This window comes from Wyeomyia smithii, chromosome 1 (genome assembly GCF_029784165.1).
Source record: "Wyeomyia smithii strain HCP4-BCI-WySm-NY-G18 chromosome 1, ASM2978416v1, whole genome shotgun sequence".
In the NCBI taxonomy this organism is placed as follows: domain Eukaryota; kingdom Metazoa; phylum Arthropoda; class Insecta; order Diptera; family Culicidae; genus Wyeomyia; species Wyeomyia smithii.
Window position 1 is genome coordinate 18,248,160 of NC_073694.1, and position 23,237 is coordinate 18,271,396.

Genomic DNA, 23,237 nt, shown 5'->3' on the forward strand with positions numbered 1-23,237 from the left:
GACTAAAATTGCACATAGTGATGGGGTTGAGTATATAGAACAATTTGGACATAGTCCCATTTATGGGGTTTTCCACTTTTCATATAACTTTTTTTAAATAACTCTATCTCGGTAAGATACATGTAGCTGAAAAGTTCCATGACTCGGCTCAACCCCACTCGATAGGGACGAGATTGCACATGGTGATTGGGCAAGACACATGGAACATATTGCGCATAGTGTTATCAATGGTAGTTGTATGAAAAAACTTTTCTTAACTTATTCCGATCGGAAATGTATAAGGTGATGCGGTTATATATAAGCAACAAATTAGTCGTTTATGTTGTTCTAATGATTTTCATCCGTTACCAAATAACTTGGTTTTTTAACTATCGAAACTTTCGGAGTGTTTTAATATAGTTAAAATACTCATTTTCTTATTGAAAGATGTTATTTTATTAAGCCTGTAGTACACTCTTTGTCTAATGGTCAAATATTTGACCTTCTGACATAATGGTCAAATATATTTGACATCATGGTTGTTGTTTGCCCGTGTTTGCCCCATGTTAAAATTGGAGAGTGACAAATAATTATCTTTGACCAAATTTTTATCTGGCAAAAAGTGCCAAATATTTGACGCTCGGTCAAAGAGTGTACTACAGGCTTTAGGGGCCATCAATAATTACGTAAGCATATTTTTCCACTTTCTCAACCCCCCTCCCCCCCTTGTAAAACATCGTAAGATTTCATAAACATGGTTATTTGAACAGCTGCATCAACAATGTTTTTCTTACGTAAGATAATCAATTCACCCCCCTCCCTCCCCTGTAAGACTGCGTAAGAAAATTGCACACCCGCCCTCCCCACCACTTTGCTCACGTAATTATTGAACGGCCCCTTAGTTATAACTGCGAACCGGTTTTTGGTACCTGGCAGCGAACCGGTTTTTGGTACCTAGCTTGACGCCAGTTTACACTTTTTGGCATTAGATTATCCCCCTAAAATTTTTATATGTACTTTCAAAGCACCTGGTAAGGTCGACATAGTCGGTGAGTAGAAAAACCCCTATTTTAAAAGTGTAGTAACGTGTTTCGGAACTCTCCACAAAATGACCAAAAAAATTTCATAAACAAATATTTAATTTTCCTCATGTCCAACCTGATGCCTCACCAGATCTTCCTTTCGCGGGAACCGACAATCGCACTGATCACACTGGTAGTGATCCGATGCGAGTTCACCCATGTGCAATTTGAGGTGCCTCGTCAGATTACTGGACCTACTGAAGCTCTGTCCGCAAACCGAACACCGATGTGGTTTCTCACCCGTGTGCACCGTTAGATGTTCCCGCAGGTTACCGGCCGAGAGAAAAGCCTTCTCGCACTGCGTACACTTAAACGGTCGATCGCCGTGCAGCTGTCGCTTGTGCTCCCTCAGTTCTTCGTTCGAGTCGAACATTATCCCGCAGCGGAAACATTTGAAGAACCGCTCCTTCGAGTGTACCTTTCCGTGAGCCACGAGGTTGCCTTTGACGGCGAACTTTGCACCACAAATGTCACAATGGAACGGTCGTTCTTCGGCGTTCGTGTGAATTTTCCTGTGCACGATCAAGTTGGTAGCAGATGTGAACGACGAACCGCAGATATCACATCTGAACGGTCGCTCGCCGGTATGACGACGCATGTGATTTATCAACAGATAGCCTATTCTGAAACCTTTACCGCAAATTAGGCAGCTGTGAGGGCGCTCCATGCTGTGCGTCCTCTGGTGCCGCACCAGTTGTGCATTCAGTTGGAACTCTTTGCCACATACGTCACATTTGAAAACATTCCCCTCTGTATGGATTCTCTTATGTAAGTTTAGACAACTGACTCGTCCGAAGGTTTTGCTACAGATATCACACTGGAATGGCCGTTCGCCCGTGTGTGTCCTTCTGTGGTTTGCGAGCATACATTTCGTGCCGAACCCTTTCTCGCAGATATCGCAAATGTTCTTTTGCTTTTGTCCAGTGTGAGTTGTAACATGGTAAGCCAGGTAATGCTTGTTAGTGTAGGACTTCCCGCAGATATCACACTGGTGCTTCCTCCGCTCGTCTTGGTTCAACTCACTTCGATTGGCGGAAGCTGGCTGGTTTTGGAATGGTTCTGTTTTACTGTTGGCTTTTGTAGAGCTTTTAGTAGCATCGGCTGTCTTGTGGTCCGTATTGCTGCAATACGAGAAAATGTAATAGTTAATAGTTTAAGTTTCATTCATGTAGACAATTGCAGTCAGATGAATTAATAAACCAATAATAATAATAAAAGACATTATTCAACAGGGAGTCAATTTATAATCTTCAATCCTAGAAACTTTTATTCAACGTCAACTTTTCGCTAGTTGTTGAGTTTTTACTAGTATGTGCATGCGTAAAAAAACACGTCTGCGTTTAAAAAAGGCCGATGAAATATTTGCATCACATGGCCGTGACGAGTCGACCAAATTTGGTATTACAATAGTCGAGTAGGTCGACTGCCTGAGTTTTTGCATGATGAAATATTTCAATTGAATGTTGAAAAATTTCAACATGACAACTGACATTCGAGCACTCGTTTTAGTCGACTTCCGTAATACGACATTTCGCTCGAGTCAACAGCAGGAGCAGAGACAACAGATGTAAACATTTGTCTACAAAATTTAGGGTATCGGCTCTATTATCATCTATCATTGGTCTCTAGGATTACCATTCACCCGCCTGACAATAATAGAACCGAAACCCTATATGCTCTTAAAGGTTTTCACAATGACTTCTCGTTTTTTTGTCTTAAATGATACTAAGCCAGTAAATGTTTAATTACAATCGTTAATCCGCCAAGCAATTGTCATGCGTCAAAGCAAATTGCTTCGCTTGCAGTTCGTACATTTTCCGTTTGATCTCTAAACTTTCCGCCTTGATGCGTAATAAATCCCTCCGAATGTTGTTGCTTTCCTCTTTCGCTTCTACAAATCGCCTCAGCAGGTCGATTTTTTCTCTCTTGTTTGTCTTGTACGGTGCTCTTCCGTTAGCTTCGGGCACAGTTTCTTTTCCAGGCTCCTCCTCTTGGCAGACCGATGTCATGGCAACAGTTTCCTGAAGCCGCCGCCGATGATGATGGCGCTACTGTTGGAAATATGGTCATAAGCTCCGTTCATTGTGCCGCATGTGTTACTGTACGGATTTTTTGCGTGCTTCTAACTATATTGAATGTAGGGCCATCCGGAACGTGTTGGAACATGTTTGAACGTGACCATTTATGTCCTGCACAAAATCCATAAAACGTTCAAAACAAAACAATCGTTTTTCGCTTTTTGCATTTCTTCACACCACTTGCAGCAACAGTTAATCTCGCATGAACGGTGCTTAATCGGCTGTTTCGCAAGCGCTGACAGCCTTTTGACGGGTAATCGAGCCAGAGAGCCAGAGAAAAACGGCTTCAAGCGAAATGTATGGGGATGACGTTCGTGACAGGGATATGCCTCTTGGACGACACTCTGGTCGACTTCAGCGTCGTACTCGTTTTCGGCTTCTTCAACCTCCACCTCCACTAGCATCGTTTCAGTCTTCTCTGCCGAGTCATTCGACTGTGAGTTCAACTCAAGCGTATTGACGTCCGGTTGAATCGTAACTTTATCGGCCGATTTGGTAGCTACAGTCGTAGCTCCAACAATCTCATTCAGTCCGGCGGATCGCACGACACTTTCCTCGTACTGATTTAAATACTTAATTTTTTTCCTGTTTCCTCCAGGTTTTGCTAGGCAGTTCAAGTTGTGCCGTAGCTTAAGTTTCACGTTATATTTGTAATCCTGCCACACCTTGAATTGGTGAATGTCAATTGACTAGTAGAAAACTTAACTATTTGTTAAACTTACCTTCTTCCACTCCAACATGTGCCGCTTCGGGGGTCCTCGCTGGTTTAGAGCTTCCTGCAGGTCATTCCACAGCCGTTTAGAGTTTCGTTTCTCCTCCGGGGTTTTAAATCGGCTACGGGCGAGATTGGGATGTCGTTCCATGAAATTGACCAAAAACTTGATCTGTGATGCGTTAATGTTGGACCTGTTCCGTTGCAGTTGGGGAGACCTAGAAGTGAACAATAATGTATGCTCGAATAAAGTGTAACAACTCTGTACCTACATTTTAGCGGCGTTTTTTTTTTTTCAGAGAAACACTCAGAAACGGTTGTTCCTATCACTAAATGAAGCTTTTAGTCGATTTATTTTTCTAATAATTTAATTTTACCTAACACGATCTTAAAACTAGAACTACGTCCCGTTTAAATGCCATTTCGTCGTTTCTAATTCATACGATTTTTGCTTAAGTTTTAAACTTTCCTCTTCGAGGCGTAATAAGTTTCGTTGCATTTTGTTGCTCTCCTCGGTTGCGTCTATAAATCTCGCCAGGAGTTCTTGCTTAGTTTTGGTCTTTATTGGTTTTCTGCCTAGTGCTTGTCTTTGTTGTTTAACGTGTCCTTTTTGATACGGGCGTTTGTTTGTGAAAAAGGGGGACAAGGGGCAAGGTGAGCACCTTAAGCTTGTTATCAAGTGGTTAGGGCAAAGTGAGCAAAAATCTACTGAATACATTTTTACTACATAGAGTAAGAATAATACTCAAAAGTTGCTACATTGGAAACTAAAGCAAAAGGTTATTTAAATATTTATAAATAATTTCCTAAGCCACTAAAAAGTATGAGGCTGGGGGGTAGATTGGGCATACCTATGGGGCATAATAGGCATGTTCATATTTTTCGATTTCAAGCAAACATTAAACAATGTATCAATGTAACGTACAATCGTAGGTACCGAAACAAATTTTTCCTTTCCTGTTTCACTATTTATACTCCGAAACAGCATAATTTTTAAGCCTTTTTCAATTTGAAAATTATCTATGATTTTGCCCGCATATAAAAATAAGGTTTTGGTCCATAAAACACTACTGTGCGGATGAAGAAATAATAAAACATGACAAAATTTAAAATTAGGTAACTTTATTTTAATGATTGTCAACAAACGAATCTGTTCGACGCAGCCTTAAATGTCGGCTTAACGTTTGCCGTGGAATGCCGTGTGCAATAGCCGCTCGGTTCACTGACATTCGATGAGAAATAACCACGTCTATAGCAGTGGCCAATGGTGACTGTGACCATTTTTTGCGCCCCGACAACCGTTTGTAATTCCGAACCATTTTACTAATAACTGCTGCTGGCACGATGTTTACTTTTTTGACAGCATTTTCTGGTTTGTAGGTCATGTTTTCGTGCATAGGTATGGCAATTTTGCCCCTACCAGCAGTGCCCGTTCTGTCCCATGAGAAACACTTATGAGAAAGAGCTGTTTTTAGATGATGTTTCATTTGAAAACACTGCATTATTTATTGAAACTGTTTGAATATCAATAACGATTACCGAAAATAAACTTTCGAGCCCAAAACGACACATACGCATGCTAAAACCCTTATTTTTCGCGCTTGTGAGCTATAATATTATACGCAAGACGTGCATGGATGATACAATTGTTTATTGTGTAAAAGCGAATTTGTTTTTTCCAGTTATTTTGAATAAAATTACATCTTCAGATTAATGTTAATGATTCAAATTTATAACAGTTCCAAAATTACTGCCAGAAACCTAGAAACAACATATGCCCATTCTGCCCCGTATGGCGATCTTGCCCCTTGTTCCCCTACATCCGGTGTCAACCGACTGAAAGGAAATTCGACAATCGAACGATTTGGTGGCTGCTGTGCCGAGTAGAGCATCCTTCAAACCAGTAAAATTGGCTACACTCTGCTCGAACCTGTTTAAACTCTTTTGTTTGTCCGGGCATTTTTTGTTATGAAGCAGTTTCATTTTCACTCTATATTTATAATCCACCCAAACCTGGATGAATTGTTGTTAATAACGCAATTGTTTCAATAATTGTTATTTTCAACTAACCTTCTTCCACTCTGTCACGCTCCGCACTGGGGGACCTTTCCGGTTGATGGCATCTGCTAGGTCTTTCCACAATCTCTCCCAGTCCGCCACTGTCTTGAGTAGTTTACGGGCGAAATCAGGCTGCTCTTCCATAAATTTGGTTAGCACCACTAACTGGGAATAGTTTATGCTCAATAACACGGCTGCAGTCCTAGAAATAAACAATAATGTATGTTCGAATATAGTGAAACAACCTTACACGTTGTACCTACATTTTGAAGCCTACAATTGAGGCGAGATGGAGAAACAATACAAACTTGACACCTATTTTTTTTAACTTTTAAATGTTCACATCACACTCAACAAATCAAGACTTGACTAAAGTCTATCATACAGACTTTTATGAGTTTTAGTACTTTTGTTTAGTTCTTAACACCTTCGAGAAAATGTGCTTTTATTTTTTTTTGCCCAGCTTAGAGTAAAAGGTGTTACGATAAAAATTTGGTTAACTTCAGCTTGACGCATTTTTTTTTCATCGTGCATTAAAACGCCTCTACATCTTTCACGTTCAAGATGTCATGCTTACCGTTTGGTTTTGACATTCGCTCTTAAGTTGTGATGATGCTACTGACGCAATAGGAGCAACTCAACTGCTACTGCAAGCAGAACAACAAATAGTCTTTACTGGGATGTGACGCAAACTCTCACCACACAACATGAACAAAATGAGTGAGTGTAACATTGATAGTCTCAGGAAATTGCCTGCTCCATATCCAGTTGATCAAAGCTAGAATGGGCAATAGCTTCTTCCAATCATACATGCCTTCAGCCAGTTATGCCCCAGAATACCAAGTAACTTATTATTCCAATCACTACGGAGATTTGTCTGGTAAACCTGATACTAAATTACATACCTATTATTTGGATACAGTTATGCCAAAAGTCGAAAAACAGATTAAGCCACTCCCGAAACGATTCCCGTGTTCCTCAAGGCAGTATACTTGGACCGTTCCTTTTTTCGTTGCTTATCAATGATGTTACCGATTATCCAATTGTTAGGACGTTACTACATCGTAGCGGAGTCGTTACTGATCAAGGAGTTATGTTAGATACTCAAGTGGCATTCAGGCAACATTATTCGACGGTTATAAAAAAAACCAAGCGTCAACTTGGCTCATCAATTTGAAAAATTGGGAAGAAGTTTGAAGATCCAGGCACGGTTCTGGAAACTGCGTGCGTTGTATGGAATCCGTATTACGATCACTGGTTAACGGGTTTTATGCCGGCTTGAAAACTTTCTCCAGTGCTTGTCATGATAGCTTTTCCCAGCCACACTTTTATGTCGTTCGCAAAACTGAGAAGCATGTGAGATTCAGTGATAATCGTACCGTTTCTTTCCACGTTTGCTCTTCGTACTGCACCTTCAAGGGCGATGTTGAATAGTAAGTTAGAGAGCGCATCTCCCTGCTTAAGTCCATCCAACGTTATGAACGCGGCTGATGTCTCGCCAGCTATCCGCACGCATGATTTCGATCTTTCCAGCGTCATACGATTCAGCTTAATTAGTTTCGTCGGGAAACCGTGTTCCAACATGATCTGCCACAGCTCGTTTCTTTTCACTGAGTCGTATGCCGCCTTGAAATTCACAAACAGATACTGCGTCTGCAGGTTATACTCCCGGAACTTATCGAGGATCTGTCGCAGGGTAAAGATTTAATACGTCGTGGAACGCCCCTGTGAAAAACCAGCCTAGTATTCGCCAACAAAGGATTCCGTTAATGGTCTCAATCTGAAGAACAGGATACGGAAGAGCACTTTATATTAGGGGCAGCGTACAACAGCGTCTGACCCGGAGCGGGTGGCTGAATTATGGAATGCTGCATCCCGCCAGCTACACCTAAGATACACCTAAGATGTAGGTATCGCGACCCTGGTGAGGAAGCATACCGAAACCTTTCTTCAACCATGAACAACGAAATTAGAAATATACGGAACGGATCAATCGGCAAAAACTTAGGCCACAAACACGGAAAAAGGTTAAGGTAAACGATTGGAAATTGGGTACTTGGAACGTCCGATCTCTCAATGAACCGGCGCATGCAGGCTTGCTTGCTCGCGAATACAGCGGCAGGGAGTTGAAATCGCAGCGATTCAGGAGGCCAAATTCCGGAGAAAGGCAATTCCGTGCAGTAGACCCTATTGCTGTGCTATTGCACACACTTCTTTCAAGTACATCTACTACAGTGGCGGCAAAGCAGCTGCAAACGACTGCGAGAGAGGTGGTAGGTACGACGCGTGAAAGACAGCCTAATGGCTGGTTCGATGCCGAGTGCCAGAGAGCGACAGATGAGAAGAACCGTGCCAGGAGCCGCATGCTCACTGCGGCTACGCGTCAGAACAGAGAAAGATACAGGGTGGCAAAAGCTGCCGAAAATAGAACCCACCGTCGGAAGAAGCGCGAGTACGAGGAGCAGGTGCTCGCCAGCGCAGAGGACAGCTATGCCCAAAACGACGTGCGGAGATTCTATAGAACTGTCAACAGAGTCAGAAGCAGGAATTTCCCTGTGCCGGTCATGTGTAATGACAAGGACGGCAACCTGCTTACTGATAAACCGACGGTTGCAGCCAAGTGGAAGGAGCATTTTCAGGCGCTATTGCGCGATTGGTGAGCTGAAAAACGACAAGGCCGCTGGGAAGGACGGTAACTCGGCCGAACTTCTAAAAGCGGGAAGCGAGCGGCTGTACTATGCGATCCACCAGATAATACTAAGGATCTGGGCGGATGAACAAATGCCGAACGACTGGTTGGAAGGCCTCATATGCCCTATCTATAAGAAGGGCCATCGATTGGATTGTGGCAACTATAGAGGCATAACGTTGCTCAACTCCGCATATAAAGTGCTCTCTCGTATCCTGTTCTTCAGATTGAGACCGTTAACGGAATCCTTTGTTGGCGAATACAAGGCTGGTTTTCGACAAGGTCGTTCCACGACGGATCAAATTTTCACCCTGCGACAGATCCTCGATAAGTTCCGGGAATACAACTTACCGACTCACCATATGTTTGTGGATTTCAGAGCGGCATACGACTCAGTGAAAAGAAACGAGCTGTGGCAGATCATCCTGGAACACGGTTTCCCTACGAAACTAATTAAGCTGAGTCGTATGACACTGGAGGGATCAAAATCGTGCGTGCGGATAGCTGGTGAGACATCGGCCGCGTTCGTCACGTTGGATGGACTGAAGCAGGGGGATGCGCTCTCCAACTTACTGTTTAACATCGCTCTTGAGGGTGCAGTACGAAGAGCAAATGTGGAAAGAAACGGTACGATCATCATCTCACATGCTTCTTGGCTTTGCGGACGACATCGATATTAACCGTAAGGCCGTGGAGAAGGCCATCGTACCTTTTAAGAGAGAAGCAGCGAGATTGGGACTTGTAATTAACTCTGCCAAAACGAAGTACTTGGTAGCTGGCAGAGAGCGTGGGAGTCCCCGTGGTGTTGGTGCTGAGGTGGATATAGGTGGGGAACGATTTGAAGTGGTTGACGAATTCGTTTATCTTGGTACGCTTGTGACATGTGCCAACGATATGAGCCGTGAAGTGAAACGACGAGTTGCAGCTGCGAACAGGGCTTTCTACGGACTGCGTAACCAGCTAAGGTCCCGTAGTTTGCAAACTCGCACAAAACTAGCGCTGTATAGGACGCTGATACTCCCGGTGGCCTTTTACGGACATGAAGCATGGACGCTAAAGGAAGCTGATCGATGAGTGCTCGAAGTTTTTGAGCGTAAAGCTCTGCGATCGATACTTGGCGGTAAACTGGGAGATGTAGTGTGGCGCAGACGCATGAACCACGAGTTGTACCAGGTATACAAACATACTGATATAGTGAAGGTAATACAGCGGGGCAGGCTTCAGTAGGCTGGACATGTAGCCAGAATGCCTGACGAGAGAGCCGCCAAAACTATCTTCAGTAGAAAACCAGGAAGAGGCCGTCCACTACGTGGTGTGCCTCGCACGCGGTATATGTGCGCGGTGGAAGAAGATGCACGATCTGCTGATGTACGAGGAGACTGGAGAGCGGCTGCCCAAGACAGAAGAAGCTGGACATCTCTAATTCGTTCGGCCCTAGACCGGTTAACGGTCCGTTAGCCAACAAAGTAAGTAAGTAAGCAAAGTCCTCATCAGAGCAGCTGTCCTTAAATGAAGTTCTTCAAGTGGGTCCAGTAGTACAGAATGATTTGCATTTCTTCATTCTTCGCTTCAGAAAATTTAAGATTGCGTTTTCCGGGAACATTGCCAAAATGTACCGGCAAGTACTTCACGCGCCTCAAGACCGACGTTTTCTTCGTATTTCCTGGAGAGCCCATCCGTCTCAACCACTGCGAGTTCTAGAACTTTGTACGGTGACCTACGGGACAGCATCCGCTCCCTACCTCGCGACAAGGTGCTTGGTACGGCTCGTCGAAGAAGAAGGCAAGTCTTTTCCTATCGCCGCTCGCATCGTGAAGGAAGAAACTTATATGGACGATGTGCTTTCCGGTGCAGGCTCGATAGAAGAGGCCATCGAGGCTCAACGACAAACTACTTGTTCAACGACTGTGGCAACTTAAGATCGGATGGGACGATCCGGTCGATGCAGACACAGTCAAAGGTAGCTCCTATGGAGGAACTTTCAATCCCTCGCAAGGAGTTATGCGTCGCGCGGCTATTGACCCGGTTGTTACTAAAAGTAATACCCGCCTTGGATATAGAACTCCGAGAGATTATGCTTTGGTGTGACAGCACAATTGTCCTGGCTTGGATCAAGAAGCCGCTCAACCAACTCCAGTTGTATGTCCGGAATCGAATCGCCATAATCCAACAACACACTAGTGGTATCCGCTGGGAATCAGGCTTGTAAACGGTCACCATTTTTATTTGATCTCGCTTCCTTAGCGTGCGTCACAGTCGGCTTTCGCTCGTAAATGTTAAATAACCAAACCATCGCCGCTCAGCTCACAGAAAGAAGAGGATAGTCAAACGACACTCGCGCATCGAAGAGATGCACACACTGTCAATCTTTTAGCGATGTTATTGCGGCCTTTTTCTGTCTACTTCGTTCATTTATGTTGAGAAATATTATTACAAGATCAATGATATAAATAATTTCCAGAATACAAGCACTCAACGTCAACGTCAAAATACGTTTGAGGAAAATAACGTCGTGATGGCGATACTCATTAGGCATTTTTGTTTAAGAATGTATTCAGACAGCGAGCCTTGGTAGCGTCAGAGGAAGAAGAAGACGATTATCGCAGTGAAAAGTGGTTCTACCGTGACCATTTCGAAGCCTGCTGGGAATACGTTCGTTCGCAGCAAAACCCAGCCGACACCGTTTCTCGTGGTCAACTACCAGAGGGTTTGAAAGACAACAACCTTTGGTGGAACGGCCCCGAGTTTCTCCAGCGAGTGGAACTTTCCGAATTGAAAGAACCAATCGTTATTGCAGCTGTGAATGTTGTACCATTTCCGTTTTTCTCCAGGTACAGTAGCTTTCGTAAGATCCAACGTGTTATGAGCTACGTCCTGCGATTTATTGCCAACTGTCGAATCAAGGTCCCGACCTCACGAGAGAAAAATCCTCATCAAACCATCTCTGAACTGCGCTCGGCTACCGAAGCTATCATACGCGTGGTTCAACAAGTTCACCTGGCTGACGAAATTCATCGAGTCATCAACAATGAACCCTGCAAGAAGTTGGCAAATTTGCGTCCTGTTTTAACCAACGGCTTACTTCGTGTGGGTGGTTGATTGGACCGCTCTCAACTACCGTTTGAAAGCCGCCATCCCATCATCTTACTGGACAAGGACCCAGGAGCACGCCTTCTAATCTGGCAAATGCACATCGAACAGCTTCACGTCGGGCAGTCTGGATTGATGAACGCTATGAGACAACGCTACTGGCTTTTGAACGCTCGATCAACAATTTGGCAGATTACACGCATGTGTATCAGATGCTTCCGGATTAACCCAACCAACACAACTCAACTGATGGGGAACTTACCAGTATCAAGAGTGGTACCGTCGCCACCATTCGCAATCACCGGTGTGGACTATGCTGACCCGTTTTTAATAAAACAAGGTAGACGCCGCCCGACCCTGGTCAAAGCTTACGTGGCTGTCTTCGTGTGAATGACAACCAAGGCCGTGCATTTGGAGGTGGTTTCCGACCTTAGCACGGATGCTTTCTTGACGTCGTTGAAGCGTTTCATAGGCCGGAGAGGAATAGTCCAGCAGCTGCACTCGGATAACGCCACTAATTTCCGAGGTGCTCATCACGAATTAAATGAGTTATTTCAACAATTTCGAAGTCAGCAGTCTGTGGATACCATTAGAGATTTTTGTTCGTCGCGTGAAATTGAGTGGCATTTCATCCCGCCGGATGCACCAGAATTCGGCGGACTTTGGGAAGCTGCCGTTAAATCAGCAAAGACACACCTGAAGCGCATTATCGGAAACGTAAGGCTGACGCACAGTGGAACACTTAGAACATCGAACCTGATCAAAATAATTTAAAAAAAATTTTTGCACTGAAAACGTATCATATTGTGATAATAAAAACTAATGATTGGATTTGGATAATTTTTTGCATGGAGTAACCCACCTTAAAGTGATGGATGACATTTCTTATAACGAAATTTAAATTCAGTCATAGTCGGGTCAAAATTCATTGAAATACTTGAATTTATCATGAAATGACTTTTCAGTACACATTTCAGTCATTTGACAAAATTTCATTTCGGTAACCAAGGCTACAACTATCCAAGAAGCGAAAAAATATGAATTTCTTGATTATTTTCACATAACGATTAAACACGAAACCGGAAGCATCCGGAAGGTTTTTCTTCACCATTATAACCAAAAATATTAGCACTTTCACGTAATCTAAGCCGTTCAACCGGATTTTGCCGGAAACATAACTTATCCCATTTTGAGTTAACTTATAAAAAAAAATATTTTGGGTTTTATTATATTGATTTTGACAAACACCTGTGTATTTGGAGGGACTAGCATACATGCTAAGTACACATTTCTGTTCGATTAACCTTCTTTAACAATTTCCATCGTTGTTTAATTTCAAAATCACTTGTTTATCTTCGGAACGTTATATTTTAGCTCCCGTTATAAAACCGTCATTATCATGCTCAAAAAACTGTTGAACTACGGTCGGTTCTAGCCTCTCGTTAAGACCGTAAACATAACTTTTGTATGTTGAAGAGCTGTCAAGTGATCAAGCATACATCACACTCCAAAATGAAACACTACAATACAAAATTGATTTACTTTGAATTTTTCACTTTTGATCAGATTTTAAACGTACTTACTCCTATGTGTGACAGTCGAAGAACTAACTACTATTATGGTTGAGATCGAGGCTGTGATGAACTCTCGACCACTTTTCTCCGTCTCCAGCGATCCAGCAGATCCAACGGTTATCACACCTGCCCACTATTTAATTGGACGCCCTCTTACTGCCATCCCTGAACCATCTCTGGAGGACATCAAGGCAACCCGCCTTACGCGATGGCAGCACCTACAACTGTTACGGGAACATTTTTCGCGAGCGTGGAATCGTGACTACCCAAATACGCTCCAACCCCAAAAGAAGAATCTACGTGCCACAACAAACATCCGTAACAATATGATTGTGTTGCTTCATGCTCGGAACCACCCCCTACTCAACTGGAAGTTGGGTCGAATAACAGCCGTTTACCCTGGTGACGACGGTTCAATTTGTACCGTTGACGTCATGGTTGGAGGTTCCGTCTTCCGACGCCCCATCAACAAGATTTCGGTCCTGCCCATAGAAGACAATGTTCCAGGTATTGATAAAATTAAGTAACCTCAACCGAGGGGAGAATGTCCCGTCTCCGCCGAAAGTAGATCATTCACTGCTATATTGTTACTGCTGACAACCAGAGTTGCCAATAAAATTTTCGATTTAACTGGAAAAAGCAGGGGGAATCTATCTGTCAAATATCGTGTAACCGTGACCAGCATATTTGGCAACAAGGCGTCCGGTTGTTTTGGTTTTTGTCGTTTTGATTGAATTAAAATTTAGTAGAATTGTAACGTTCTTTTCTAACAAAACACTAGAAATCGCGGAAAACTTTTATTCATACTGCGTTGCGTAGTGAAATTTGGTGGCAGCCGCCTGCAATTAGCTGAAAATAATGAAGTTTTCTCGCCACACAGGAAATCTTTTAAACGTCATGGACCAGAGTTGATCTGCGATAACGCACACATATATGAATTTTGACAGCAGTCAATTCCCCCTGGGAAAAAGGCTGAACAAAAAAACTGGAAAAAACTGGATTACAAATAAATCTTAAAAAAAAGCAAAAAAATGATTGTGAGAGAGCTTTTCTGTTATGGGAACTGAATCCTGTGTCAGTTTTGAATACAGCAACTAAGGAGATAACTCTTCGCAAAAAATTACTCATTTTAATCAGAACTGTTATGTTTCGGGCTTAGAAATGTCCTCTAACAGCGGAAAAATTTAAAAATACGCAATCAATCTATCTCAAAATTAAAAAAATAGTGCTTCTTAATTTACTCTTATCTTTAACAAAAGTATTGACGCAACGCAACATTTTCTTCCGTTACATCAGTGAAGTTTAAATTTCAATTATTTCTGACTTCGCTATCTTTTGCTATCTAATTCTTCTAACAATTTTTCAACTGCTATGCAACATCGTTCTGTAACCATCAGCAGTAGGAAGAAAAAGAGTAATAAAAGTAGTTAAAAAAATATCAACTCTGCTATAGTTTTTCGTCCTCGGCAAGGAGCAAAGTCAAACCCCAGTTCTTTTCAGAGCTTCCAAGAGTTGATTGACTGACACTTGCTCCCTTTGCTCGTTCCACCGAATACAGTCCACTTTGCTATAGCAAGAGTTCTTCCCAGACCGAACAACCACCTTATGCCAACCGACGCCAACTACTTGTTATTGACACAGAGGCGAATATTTGCATCGTCTAATACCTGCTTAAGACCGTATTTGTAGGAAACTTACTAATTGGCGAAATAGATGCTTCAAATATACCATCAGAAATTCACGTGAATGTGCCCTGCAGAAGTTTGAGATCGCGACACTTCCTGAGCCTTTCTTTTCAACGTACTGAATATGGTCAAATCGAACCCATCATTTATTAATTATATTTAAAAATAGACCTAAGTGATTTTGTAGTATTACTGTGTTATTGTTTGACTCAATTCATGACGTGTGAATCTTCAAATCAAAAGATGCAGAGTTTTTACGCGCACTTGAGGGTTTCGCAAGGAATGCCTCAAATGGCCACTTTATTAAGACCGAAAAAGTCAAATAACAAATGATTTGCTGGGCCCTTAAGGCTAGCTATTTGTCAACCGCTCTATTGTTTTTTTTTTGTTTTTGTTTTTGCATTTGAACTGTTCTTTGGGTGTCGCATTAAGGTGAAACGGGACGTGGTCGCGATCAACTCGAATTTTGCAATCTAATTTTTTCGTGATTTAGAAAGACTACGTAGGGGAACAAGGGGCAAGATCGCCATACGGGGCAGAATAGGCATATGTTGTTTCTAGGTTCCTGGCAGTAATTTTGGAACTGTTATAAATTTGATTCATTAACATTAATCTGAAGATGTAATTTTATTCAAAATAACTGGAAAAAAAATTCGCTTTTACACAATAAACAATTGTATCACGTGCATGAGTCTTGCGTATAATATTATAGCTCACAAGCGCGAAAAATAAGGGTTTTTGCATGCGTATATGTCGTTTTGGGCTCGACAGTTCATTTTCGGTAATCGTTATTGATATTCAAACAGTTTCAATAAATAATGCAGTGTTTTCAAATGAAACATCATCTAAAAACAGCTCTTTCTCATGAGTGTTTCTCATGGGGCAGAACGGGCACTGCTGGTAGGGGCAAAATTGCCATACCTATGCACGAAAACATAACCTACAAACCAGAAAGTGCTGTACAAAAAGAATACATCGTGCTAGCAGCAGTTAATAGTAAAATGGTTCGGAATTACAAACGGTTGTCGGGGCGCAAAAAATGGTCACAGTCATCATTGGCCACTGCTATAGACGCGGTTATTTCTCATTGAATGTCAGTGAACCGAGCGGCTATTGCACACGGCATTCCACGGCAAACGTTAAGCCAACATTCAAGGTTGCGTCGAACAGATTCGTTTGTTGACAATCATTAAAATAAAGTTACCTAAATTTAAATTTTGTCATGTTTTATTATTTCTTCATCCGCACAGTAGTGTTTTATGGACCAAAACCTTATTTTTATATGCGGGCAAATTCATAGATAATTTTCAAATTGAAAAAGGCTAAAATATTATGCTGTTTCGGAGTATAAATAGTGAAACAGGAAAGGAAAACTTTGTTTCGGTACCTACGATTGTACGTTACATTGATACATTGTTTAATGTTTGCTTGAAATCGAAAAATATGAACATGCTCATTATGCCCCATAGGTATGCCCAATCTACCCCGTACCGCGACCAGCCTCATACTTTTTAGTGGCTTGGGAAATTATTTATAAATATTTAAATAACCTTTTTCTTTACTTTATTTAGTAGCTTTTTGCTCACTTTACCCTAACAATTTGATAAGAAGCTTAAGGTGCTCATCTTGCCCCTTGTCCCCCTACATGAAACTTTGATCAATTGTTTTCACAATTGTTGCATGCCTAAAGTAGCAATTTGAGTGCTGTTTATTTAGTGGAAGCCGAATATTTTACGCTCAAACTACAAAAGTAAAAAGAACTCTAACCTCAAAATTGTATAGTAAAAGACCACAACCCCGTTTCACCTTAAGCAAGTGGGAAAATCAATATAGCAATCTTCAGACCGCTTATGTAATTCTCTGTGATTAGTAATGTGCGCATTGAAAAGTCGCGCGTGCTGCATTTCCTTTCACGCTTCCACCAATGCGGTCATATGCACCTTTTCCATGCGAGATCGCAAAAAAATAATATATCTCTTGACTTTTTAGTGAATGATGTGTCACCCTTTCTGTTGATTGGGTATATTTTCATTCCACCGGTAGTCTTCTCATAAGAACATATTTTAACTTGCAGCAGTGCAGACATGTGGATGTTTTTTTTCTGAGTCCATTTTGATTAAAGTCCGTTCCGTCCCAATTGATGGCACTTCGGTTATTACGGAGAATGGTGCGTTTTCCGCGTCTGATGTGCTGACCAAAAATGCCAGGTCATTTTTTTAATGTTCGTTAAAAATATCTTCCCACCGGAGATCAGGAGTAAATTGGCCGATGGTTGAAATAATTAACGGGAAATCGAAAAATATCGAACAAAAAAAAAACGGATGCCACCTCTGTACAATGCAGATGTCGACATATTACTAATATCTCTCAAACAAAGATGTAGAGCTTCCAGAGTTTACGTGTTTTTTACGATTTCAGGCACTCCAACTTCTCCAGTCGGCGCATCTTGTGCCGGGAGTGACAGTTGATGTTGTCGCTTTTAATTATCATTTAATTATCCAAGAATTGTCGGCTTGTGTGTTTCGTCAAAATTTTTCTTGCTAATTGACCTAAACTTTTTGACACGTCTCATCAGATCAATGTGGCTTCGTTCAGAAACGGTCCATTACTACCAGCTCAGTGATCTTTAGAACCGAGGCAGTCAAACGCAAATTCGTATGTCTTGCGTTTCCGCATTTGCATCGCACTGTTTGGTTTTATTCGTCTCTATTCAAATGCAACTGTTTCGAATATTTGGATTTTAATGATATTAGAAATTTTGTAAGAATTGTTTCTGTTCAAAGCAGTTTTTACTACAGTCTATACATACAGTCTATAATCTATCTATCAAGTATACCATTTTTTGCCATGAAATCCAAATCCAATCACATTGACATGGTACCCGATGGGTGTGCCGTATCGGTGTGCCTTTTCAGCGTTTGGAATCTGGTGAAGCTTCGTTCGCACAATGTGCACTTGAATAATTTCGGATCGACGTACGAGTGGGTATTCCGGTGAATAGCAACATTGTTCGTCGATTTATACGTTGCACCTCAAATGTCGTAGTCGAACTTTCGCGGATTTCTGTGACGGCGCATGTGGCTCGCAAGCAAGGAACTAATTCTAAACTTTTTGTTGCAAATCTGGCACTCGTACGGAAGGTCCGCGCCGTGCGTTGCCAGGTGTCTCGTTAGTTGCGCTTGCATTGTGTACTCTTTACCACATACGCCACACGTGAAGTTTTTCTCTCCCGTGTGATTGGATTTGTGAAAGAGCAGACTGCCGCTTCGACTAAACGCTGCGCCACATATGTCACACTCGAAGGGCCGCTCTCCGGTGTGAATTCTTCTATGAACCTCAAGCGTGTATCTGCCACAAAATCCTTTGTCACAGACTTCGCAACGGTGCTTCAGCCGTTGGCGTATGTTTCCGTTGTGCATAGAAATGTGATACGCTAGGTAGTCTTTCGCATACGACTTGCCACAAACGTCGCACTGCGTTTGCGGTCCGTCACTATGGATTTTGCGGTGCTGCTTCAATGCTTCCTGAGAGGTGTACGTTTTACTGCATACCTCGCACTTAGACGGATACGATGTCTCATGGCGATAGCAATGGCTATAATAGGTGGACTTATTGTCGAATACTTTGCCACATTGTCCGCAGCAGTATCTTTTTTTGCGAGTTCGCCCACCAGTGGTGGGCTTCACCTCCAAGCTGTCCGCATCCCTGGAACAGAAAAGAGGCAGCTGATAGTCTTGGTGTTTGTTAGACGATCATTTCTGTTTCTGTTCGTTTCTGTCATCACAAAAATTTCTGATGAAGGGGAATTATACATCATAATAATGGGATCATAAATACATCGAAACACATTCTTTGGTAATTGATGGATGGTTTAACTGTTATATATACACAAGTAATTACAGTGTTTTTCATACTTTTGAAGTCTCAGAAACATTATTGAAAACAAACAATAAAATATGTTCAAGAGTTTAAAATTTTACCTGGAACTGGAAGCCCCAGCATCGGTCGCTGTAGTTTCCATCTCGGCCGGCTCTGCTACTGTATCCGCTTCCTCAATGCTGTCGGTAACGGTGGGTTCTTGTTTCACAACAGTTGGACGAAAATTTTTCACCAACGGTATACTTTCTTCCGTATCCAAAGTATCGAATATGGTAACCTCTTCCAGCTTTATCTCAACCGGTTCTTCCTTTACCTTTACCGGCGTAGATTCTGCCATATCGTTGCCCTCAATTTACTTCAGAAACACTTTCTTCCAGCAGACAGTTTCACATTGACGGAAACAGGGTTGCCAATGTTCCAGTTTAAACTGGATTCCTCCAGTTTTTTTCAAGTGATCCAGTCAAACAGTTTATTCCCAAAATCTTCCAGTTTTTCAGATATTTGCCAGTTTTATCCAGTTTTTTATTCACTGAAGCTCCGATTGATTTTCGAAAATATTTTTAAAACGTAAATATTGTAGATTGATAAACTATTTTGACAATTCTTAACAGCGTAATCAGTATGCTATCTTCTCGCACGAGACACGGTCAAATTAAAGGCTGCATGACATGGTTGAGATAAAACCAAACAAATAGATTTTACCAGACCATGAAAAAAAATTATTTCTGTTTATTTTCTGTTGTGTAGCATTTAAAAAATTATTAGAAGAATTAGATACCAAAAGATAGCGAAGTCATAAATAATTGAAATTTGAACTTCACTGATGTAACGGAAGAAAATGTTGCTCTATTTTCTAATTTTTGAGATAGATCGATTGCGTAATTTTAAATTGCGCTGCTGTTAGAGGAAATTTTTCAGTCCATAATTTTAACAAAATGTAAGCCCGAAACAAAACAGTTCTCATTAAAACGAGTCATTTTTTGCGAAGGGTTATCTTTTGTTGCTTCATAAAAAACTATTACTGGATTCAGGCCCTTATAACAGAAAAGCACAATCACAATCATTTTTTTGCTTTTTTTAAATTTATTTGGAATCCAGTTTTTTCCTCAGCCAGTTTTTCTTCAGCCTTTCTCCAGTTAAATCGAAAATTTTATTGGCAACTCTGGACGGAAACGAAAAACACTTAGCAATGGGCGATCTACGAACAAAAATCGATTCTCCTGCATCGATTAATCAAAATCAAGAAAATCGATTCATAAGAAAATCGAGCCTGAAAAATCGATTTAACAAAAAATCGATTTTTGCTCGGTATAAGCTTTTTACGACTTTTTTGACTATATTTATGGAGATTTTGTTTTGTTTGCGTTTTCTTGTTTATTAATCATGTTCATCGAGTTTTCGTACACAACATCTACTAACGACACGGCTTTTTTAGTTTATTGCCATCTTCTTTAACCGCGTGTTCTCTTAGCGTTTTTTTCTACTAAAAGTTTTCGTTGTCGCTCATCCCATAGACCATTTCACGAGACGTTTGGGAACTTGATTCATGAACGAAATTTTGACAGAAAGCTTGGAACCGCTGACATAATGCACGTGAAAGCATCAAGAACATCAGCAGGATCCGTGACACCTGTCAGTTCGTGAAATGGTCTATTGTTTCGGATGCACTAAGAGCAATCCAAACCTGTATACAGTCAGGTTTTTTTTACGCGGGGGATGCGTACCTCGTAAAAAAACGCATAAAACCGCGGTAATTAAAAAATCCGCGTAAAAAACACGTTTTTTTTCAAATCCGCGTAAAGTTGTCCAGCAAGAAGGGCTTTAGAAAAAACCCGAGACGCTCTAGAACCAGTATTTAAAATTGTCCTCTTTGACGGTCATTCCGGATCTTTCGGTGGGCGGAGGGTATTTTTCGGACTAAGTCTTTTACTAGATAAACACTTAAACGATTCTGGTTCCAAACCCACGTTAATTCGGAAATTCGCTAGAATTGTTTTGAATTAGCGCGGTGTCGCGTAAAAAAAATGCGTTAATTCAAAAATCCGCGTAAAAAAACCGCGTTTATTCAAAAATCCGCGTAAAAAAAACTCGTAAAAAAATCCTCGTATAAAAAAACCGCTTAAAAAAACCTGACTCTAATTGGGTTGTTTAGTTATTCACGGATTTCCGATTTTTATATATCATACAAAAGAGTGTAATTTTTTTAAGCAAAACGTGATTTTTTAAAACTTTATATCATTTTCCTTCGGTTTTTAAATGAAAAATAAAAATTTGCTCTAAATCGTTACAATGACAGTTGGTAGATGAGCGAACTGTCATTGTATAGCGGTTTCGAGCAGATTTCAAGAAGTTTTAAATCGTGATTTAAAAAGCGAAGGATAATGATAGAATTTTTTTAATTCACGTTTTACTTGGAAAATTCAGATCATTCAGATGATATGAAAAACTGATATAGCTGAACAACCCAATTCATAAAAAAAATCGGAACATCCGCAGAACGAACTCAAATAAACAAAAATGGCGAACGCGACACCATGCAGAACAGAATACAGCACGGCATATACACGACCATTGAATTCAACTTTTGCAATATTTGAGTTAACGAGTACCCCGCTACTCATAGTTGAAAAATAAGCGCATATGCCTTTTCTACCTGAATCAAAAAATTGGTGCTTGATAGTAAACACCCACAACGATAGAAAAAAACGTCCCTACGGAAGCCAATTTTCAAAAAGTGCACTTGCAGAGGTAGCAAATATGAAATAATGTTGGCTAATACCCAAAATGGTAAATTCAATATCCAATGCAATGCAAAATTTCAGCTAAATCGGAATTCAGGAGTATTTGGTCTAAATTTCACTTTCTCGACCTATGAAGAAAAGCACAGTTTGTAATAGTTTTTTTTTTGTGCTAAGTGTCTTATGCCTTGTTCACACTATAGCAGATATCACGTGATATCGCGTATCTTGAAACATACATACATCTAGTTTTCACGGAAAATTTGGAGTATGGGATTTGAAATCAAGATGGGCGATATTACATCATGTGAACTGGTTATTAGAAATATATAAAACGTCGAGGTCGGGTGTTATCCAAAAAATCGAAATTTTGCTAACTGTTCGTAAAGGCGAAATTTTGAACACCACTAAATAAAACTGTCAAAGTCAATTTCCATTGCCACCCCAATGTACACCAATCAGATAGTAATGATTGTATACAATATATGTCGAGACGGTCTTGTGGTCTGGTAATTCATATTCAGTTCGAGGTGCAAACTTGTCTCGTCGTTCTTTTCATCCTCGCTAGGGATGGGCGAACGGCTCAAGAGCCGTTCATATGAACCGGTTCTTAGGAAAGAGCGAAAGAACGAACGGCTCACGAAAAAGAACCACGGTTCTTTGGGCGCACCAGAACTGTTTGGTTCGCGCGAACCCGAAGTTTACTGAGACAACACGAACTGTCAACGCTCGTGAATCATTGTGAACCATGAGTCGGTTTAGAGCCGCTCTTGCGTAAGAGCCGTTTCACCCACCCCTAATCCTTGATATATTTCACAACGCATGCGTATTAGCCAAATTTCATACGGGTTTGTCTATTGATGTCGCGTTTACAAAGGCAAAAAATGGTTACTGCGTTAAAAATACTGGAGGGACTTAATTTGGCTGCGGATTGTTCTTTCTCAACTCAACGACAAGGTTATCCAGCTTCCTGACCTACAGAAAACGTCAAAATGGGCTGCGTGCACTATACGCCATTACCGTTCGTGAAAAGCTGGATATGGGGGTGTGACATACTCATGAAAAAAGTTATCATGGACGTAGACAATTGTTTGAACCAACAAAAACATTTGAAATGCGTTTTTCTCGGTTTCATGTCTATTGAATTTTAGCCCATTCTTCAACTATGGACATCCCGGTAAAAAATTGACACATTTTTCAGATCAGTGTCCGAATTCCGAGCACACATTTCTTCGGAGAGAAGAAAAAAATTTCTTATACAATCAATAAAGAAATTTTCTTCTCTTCGGAATTCGGCCGCAGATTACGTTAGCAACAAAAAAGGCAATCACTATTGTTTTCAATCCGTTTTGCACGCATTTATTTTTCAGGCGAAAAAAACGATCTTGCCATCCAAAGGATCGATTCAGCAGAAGATCGCACGCAGAGAAATCGATTCAAAAAATCGATAAATCGACTAGAAAAGATCGATTTTGCAAAAATCGGATCGATCTTGCCCATTGCTAAAAACACTTAATTTCTGCAAGCGTGCGCGACAAGTAACATCAACATGTTGAAATTGAAAATTTGTTGCGAATTCCGCGAATTCAACGGTACCGAAGCGTCTCTATTTGGGAAGAAAAACACCCACGATAATGACAGCCAGAGAAGAGATGACAAAAGACAAAAGTGCA

The 23,237-nt window shown here is 41.2% G+C and overlaps 2 protein-coding genes across 8 annotated transcripts in view; one reads left to right on the plus strand and one right to left on the minus strand.

Moving 5' to 3' along the window:
• The window catches only part of LOC129718669 (zinc finger protein 62-like), a 117,095-nt gene that overhangs the window by 80,322 nt on the left and 13,536 nt on the right, over positions 1-23,237 (plus strand). Inside the window, exon 4 of one of the 5 annotated variants that reach the window (XR_008727006.1) lies at positions 13,360-13,769. The exons of 1 other annotated variant lie outside the window; for it this stretch is intronic. The gene's annotated coding sequence lies outside the window, so the exon portion shown is untranslated. Of the gene's footprint in view, positions 1-13,254; positions 13,275-13,315; positions 13,333-13,359; positions 14,396-23,237 lie in introns of those variants that run through there. 3 more of the 5 variants (XM_055669717.1, XM_055669745.1, XM_055669738.1) reach the window with 3 other exon arrangements.
• LOC129718763 (zinc finger protein 664-like) lies at positions 1,101-19,713 on the minus strand. 3 transcript variants are annotated; one of them, XR_008727039.1, is made up of 4 exons: positions 18,928-19,713; positions 3,862-4,069; positions 2,811-3,804; positions 2,073-2,182 (listed from the first exon to the last, which is right to left on the minus strand). XR_008727039.1 is itself a non-coding variant. In XM_055669824.1 (3 exons), exons 1-3 carry the CDS (start codon positions 19,161-19,163, stop codon positions 2,150-2,152), a joined length of 477 nt encoding a protein of 158 aa, XP_055525799.1. In that variant the 5' UTR covers positions 19,164-19,705; the 3' UTR covers positions 1,717-2,149. The 3 variants fall into 3 exon arrangements, 2 of the variants coding, with proteins under 2 accessions (XP_055525789.1, XP_055525799.1); XM_055669824.1 differs by lacking the exon at positions 2,811-3,804 and having other exon boundaries at positions 1,717-2,182; positions 18,928-19,705; XM_055669814.1 differs by lacking the exons at positions 2,811-3,804; positions 3,862-4,069 and having other exon boundaries at positions 1,101-2,182; positions 18,928-19,702.

Excerpts from the sequence above, each read along its gene's own strand:
- LOC129718763 (XM_055669814.1), bottom strand. The coding sequence starts at position 19,163 with ATGGCAGAATCTACGCCGGTAAAGGTAAAGGAAGAACCGGTTGAGATA. Across the intron at positions 2,183-18,927 it reads GCTGGGGCTTCCAGTTCCAG|CAATACGGACCACAAGACAG; the intron begins GTAAAATTTTAA and ends CTCGTATTGCAG.